At 30.9% G+C, this 5,632-nt stretch overlaps 1 protein-coding gene across 1 annotated transcript; it reads left to right on the forward strand.

The window, feature by feature from the left end:
• The first annotated feature begins 917 nt into the window (after window positions 1–917).
• LOC145581486 (NAC domain-containing protein 2-like) lies at window positions 918–2,398 on the forward strand. The gene is made up of 3 exons (XM_081638498.1): window positions 918–1,245; window positions 1,372–1,652; window positions 1,859–2,398. The coding sequence occupies exons 1-3, from the start codon at window positions 1,077–1,079 to the stop codon at window positions 2,225–2,227; spliced, it is 819 nt and encodes a 272-aa protein (XP_081494624.1). The 5' UTR covers window positions 918–1,076; the 3' UTR covers window positions 2,228–2,398.
• The last annotated feature ends 3,234 nt before the right edge of the window (window positions 2,399–5,632 follow it).

The following is a 5,632-nucleotide window of genomic DNA, read 5'->3' on the forward strand; positions in this document are numbered from 1 at the left end:
AATTCAATTTTCTAATTTTAATAATATGCTCTTATGTAGTAGAAAATTCATAGGGCATTAAGTTTTATGATGTGGATTAAATTAAATAATCATATATAAACTCATACATATGAATTAGATAATATATATTGTATACTACATGCATGATCATGAATAAAGAATTGATGGATACATGATTTGGATGAAGTTGGATTATATAATAATTATCTTAACTTAATCCTTAAGAAAGTATAACAACAAGATTATTCATCTTGAAAAAACTAAGTTTGGAAATTTAGTTCAAATTTTAGACTAATGAAATGTATCCATAGAATCTGAACAAAAAATTTCTTAAGTATAAAGCGCAAAAGAAAGTCAAAATAGTTTATGTAAATACTGATATAAGATAAGGGCTATTTAATTAATTGTAAATTCACAATTAAATAAAAGTTCAGATAAAAGAAAATAAGGGAATTTATGTGAAAGCAACAAAGCGTGAAAGCCTAATACAAACAAGTTGTTTCAACTAAACTTAAAGTTGTTCCAAAAAAAACCTCTCAAATACTTTAATACTCCGTACTAAGCTATTAGCTAAGCACATACTTAAAACCCACATAAATTAATTATATACTAACCGCACTTATAGACTACTAATCCTAAATTTGAGATTCTTTGATTCTTTCAAACTTTGATGGAATAATATGAAAATTATACCATATAGTTTACCTACCCTTGCAAGTATGTATTATCTTCATCATACTAGGAATGTAACAAGTCAAAAAAGCCAAAAATAACTCCCTAATCAACATGACGTAACATTAATTATTAATTAATTAAATAAATAGTTATTAATAATAATCTTCTATCCATATCTTTCACTACAAGACAAGAAACCCTCACCCATATAATCCCCTCACCTCTCTTTGCAAACATTTCAAACACCCATTTCATTCTTCCCCCCTTTTTAGCAAGAAAAACTCTATTTCTCTCTTTCCACCCCCTTTTTTACCAAAAAAAAAAATAAATAAATAAATAAAAAAAAAAAAACTTTGAATTTCCTACCAAAAAACTTGCAAAATTTAACAAGTTACTATAATATGGATGCAAAAAGATGTTCTAGTAGTCTTCCTCCTGGTTTTAGGTTTCATCCAACAGATGAAGAATTAATCATACACTACCTTAAGAATCAAGCTATGTCTAGGCCTTGTCCTGTTTCAATTATTCCTGAAGTTGATATATACAAGTTTGATCCATGGCAATTACCCGGTTCGTATAATTTAATTTTAGTATATGGTCTAATATGTAACATATTTTCTTAATAAACATTGTTTTATGCATGAATGAAAACTTAATGAATTTTTTTTTTTTTATGATTGGTTTGGTGTTTTGTAGATAAGGCAGAGTTTGGAGAAAATGAATGGTACTTCTTCACCCCTAGAGATAGGAAATACCCGAATGGGATCCGACCCAATCGAGCTACGTTATCGGGTTATTGGAAGGCCACGGGCACGGATAAGGCCATATATAGTGGAGCTAAGTATGTTGGGATTAAGAAGGCTCTTGTTTTTTACAAGGGTAGACCTCCTAAGGGGTCTAAGACTGATTGGATTATGCATGAATATCGTTTAACTGAGTCTAAGCATCAACCCATCAAGCAACATGGATCCATGAGGGTACGTTAAGCCGCCTTTTTTTGACTCGAATTTATAATTTCTAATTTCTAATGACTGTCCCCTTTTTTTTTTTTTTTTTTTTTTTTTCCTTTCGTTTTATAACGATGTTTTAAATTAAATGTTACCTTAAAATATTGTTATATTATCAAACAACATTACTCTAATTAATAATTAATGACGGTAAATTTCACGTTTTTTTTAAACAGTTGGACGATTGGGTGTTATGTAGAATCTACAAGAAGAGGCATGTCGCGAGGGCAGAGGATTCATCGAGTTTGCCACAAGGGCAAATAAGCATGGTGGAAGGAGGAGCAAGTGATGCATCTAGTAATCAAAATGAACCAGAAATAAAGTTCCCAAGAACTCAATCATTATCATACCTACTGGATTTGGACTACTTGGGCCCAATAGCCCATTTACTAAATGACAACACTTCATATAATTCAAGCTTTGATATCCAAACAAGTATGGGTAGTAATGCTGGATTAGACCAACATGTGGGCCCATACCAGAATATTGGATTAAGCTGTCACCAAATAAATGGGAACCCATGTTACCCATCATCTTACAAATAGGGTGTAGTATAGTTTTTAATTTTTAATTTTATTTAAAAGCCACATCTCAATTTGTTTTGGAGATGTATGATTGTGAATAGTCTTAGGTCATCCAATTGTACATAAATTATTGTTCCTTGATTATTGTCTTTAAGCTTTTCATTAGAGGGTATTAGTGTTGTTTATTTGCTATTTTTTCTTGATTGATTTCTTCATTTGAAAATGTTAGGGAGTGTAATTATTATTAGTTAGAAGAACTAACTTATATGTTCAATGTTTAATACTTGGTTATTATTTATTAAGAGGCAATGATAAGTGTCCATTTCGTCCATACTATATACGAAGTATGTGTTAGCTAATTAATTCAAAATATTTCAAATAATAGAGAAAGATTCAAACTAAGGTTAATTGTGGAATAGAGATCCTGGTTTTTTTTTTTTTTTTTTTTTTTTTTTTTTTTTTTTGATTGTCAATTAATGTATGATAAAATAATTAGTATTATAACCAAATTAATTGGTAAATCACTTCGGTATTCGGTAATCACTCTCCCCTAAGGCATTGAGTGATCTTTACAATCTATTTTTTATTTGTGTATATCGTATGGTATTTGTCCCATTATTATCATTATACAATCATCTCATCTGTCCAAGAAAATCGTTGCTTGCATGTGAAATATACCTATATTTTTCATGCACTAATTTCTTTTATTATGCTATCAATTAATGTCGTAAATTATGCCACATAAAAATACAAAATGCTTCAAAGATGTTCTTTCTTTGTACCATTTTTGTTTTCTAAGTTAAAACAATAATAGTAAAATTTACATTGAGACGAAAAAAGGTCAAATTTGACTCTCTTATCACCCATTATTTAATATTTGAGGTGATAGATTTTACCTCCGTTCAAAAAAACAAAAAAAAAAGAAAAGGTGGTAGATTTTACCTAAGCATAACTGTATGAAAATGTTGACATCATTGCCTCATTGGTGACTCGTATTTTATCCTTTCTGACCATTATATTAGGCGTACAAATTTCCATTCAATATTTGACGATTTATAATGTTATGAAAAAAATAGTGGCGTCTATATGTCTTTCCTTGGGTAAGCACCAAGTAATATCGGGTTTTTGAGATCATATATAACTCAATTTCTGGTGGCAAATGTCGGTAGTTTTTATTAGCTTGTGATAGATGCCAAGGTAATCAAAAAGTACCGGATCATATTTCGTTTACATCATTATTGACTCTCTTTACCGAAAAAAAAAGTTATATTTTTGTTAATTATAACAGTATTTAGCAAAATTTGTCAATACTCTCAAGTATGGTTTGGGTGCATCCAACACCACGTATGTGTAGTAGCCAAAACATCACAAACTAATGATTTGAGTGTAAAGTGGTCCTTTAGTTAGCATTTCGATCAATAATCTCATCGGACTAGGTGAACCTTCCAAAAAAAAAATGTTTTGATAAGGTTTTGGGGGGTCATTTTATCCCTTTTAGATTTAAATTGAGCATATATAAACAACAAAATAACGCACGTAAATGACTCGTTTTATATGTCAAGAAATGTAAGGATTTGCATATCATTGTGTTTCAAGCCGCAAACAATTGCTTAAGTAAGGTTCTGAGGGTCATTTTCAAATTAAGCCTGAAATCGGCTACTAAATAACGCAATTGTCTCATTTTACGTGCCAATTCTGTTATTTCTTGACATGCAAATCGAGACATTTACGTTAGTTTTTTGCCATCTGAGCTTAATTTGGACCAATAAAGAGCTAAAAAACAAAGCTAAACTAGTGCATCGGCATGTATATAAAGCTTGACTATGTCAATCATTTTGGAACAGATAGATAGAGTATCTTCTAAAATATAATTGTACTAGTAAGTGTTGTTAGAGTCATTAATAACTCAAAATTATTACAGGCTTAGAATAAAAAAGAAAAGTAAAGGAAATTTGTAAAACAAACATGAGATAAGGTAATATATTACATGGCTTCGACACTGTTGAAGCTTAAAGGTTTTGATGATGATGAACTCAAACTAAGCAAAGTTCAACTAATAAAGGTTTCTCTAAATGTTGTAATTAGAACAGGTGAAATAGACTTTGGAAGTGGAAGAGTAACCTAATCTAAGAAGACATGAAGGGATTCCAAGGAAAGGTTAAACAAGATAGAAGAATAGTTCTCTAACAAGAACTATCTGAGTTCCCTAACAGGAACTTGAAGACAGCAAGTTGAAGTGTTGACTTGGTCTGCGTTGAACACAACAAGTTCCATTAGAACTTAGCCTGGAAGTTCCAGTTCAGAACTGGAGTGCAAGTGACAGCAAAAACTTAGTCCTGTACTGCGTGAAGCCCAAGTGTTCTACATTACAGATTATTGGCGAAGCAAATTAGTTTTGTTAAGTTTTTATCTTTAGATTTGCTGTAAATATGATTGTTAGGTTTACGGGTTAGACTTATTAGAAACGTGACAAAAGAGCTTGGCAAACTTCTTAAAATAGGAAAGTTTCAAAAGATAAGTTTTTAAGAAAAGATTTTCTAAAATGATTTTACTTTTTAAAAACAGAATTATCAAAAGATATTATTCTTTTTATAATTTATCTTTGATAAGTTTTCCAAAAAGATTTTCTTTTAAAATGATTTACATAAAATCGTGTTTTGGGATTTTGGTATATTAACATATTTATCTTTTGAAAACCTTACTTTCTATACGAGCAAGTCTTGTATAAATTGTAGAAATCCCATTTCATTATTTTCTGTGAGTTTATGCGTGAAGAAATCGAATTGTGCTTAATTGTGTAAGTTTGCCAAGTTCATAACTTTGTCATATTAGTTTCGGGTTTCATGCGTAGCTTACCTCTCATATACTAAGGGTCAATAATTTGTATTTGTTGGGTTTTTGAGTGTGTGTGTAACTTATCTTTGCATATAGTTGTGTAGGCTTCTAGGTTGAAGCTGAGTGTGTTGTGCTCAGGGAGTACGAGTGAATCTAAGTCAGGGACTTAGGTTGAGTAGGATAGGGTCCTACTGTGTAGCAAGTTCAGTCTGGAACTTGTGAGTAAAGGTCTGAGTATAATAGGTTGTAACTTGTGTGTTTGCCCTATTATAGTGAATTGGTTTGGTTTTGGAAATCCCTTAGAAGGGTCGAGGTTTTACTTCCAGTTGGGCCCTGGAAGGTTTCCTCGTAATATTATGGGTGCTTTGCAAGTTCCTTTATATTCTGTTTTATATTTCGCAAAAGTAGTCACTAGATATTCACATACAATTCACCCCCCTCTTGTAGTGTTCGTCTCAACTAACAGATACATGACACAAGAGTAATAAATAACGAGACCTTGATATCACACTCACAAATTGACAATAGTGATATCATATTCGTACTATGATATAACTCCTAATTTTAATTTTATATATTTACGTGTAAGCA

The sequence above is a fragment of the Chenopodium album genome, chromosome 15 (genome assembly GCF_948465745.1).
Source record: "Chenopodium album chromosome 15, dcCheAlbu1.1, whole genome shotgun sequence".
NCBI lineage: Eukaryota > Viridiplantae > Streptophyta > Magnoliopsida > Caryophyllales > Amaranthaceae > Chenopodium > Chenopodium album.

Bases quoted from the DNA above. Each gene is read 5' to 3' on its own strand.
- LOC145581486 (XM_081638498.1), top strand. From the start codon at position 1,077: ATGGATGCAAAAAGATGTTCTAGTAGTCTTCCTCCTGGTTTTAGGTTT. The intron at 1,246-1,371 runs GTTCGTATAATT...GGTGTTTTGTAG, and splicing joins TGATCCATGGCAATTACCCG to ATAAGGCAGAGTTTGGAGAA. The intron at 1,653-1,858 runs GTACGTTAAGCC...TTTTTTAAACAG, and splicing joins AGCAACATGGATCCATGAGG to TTGGACGATTGGGTGTTATG.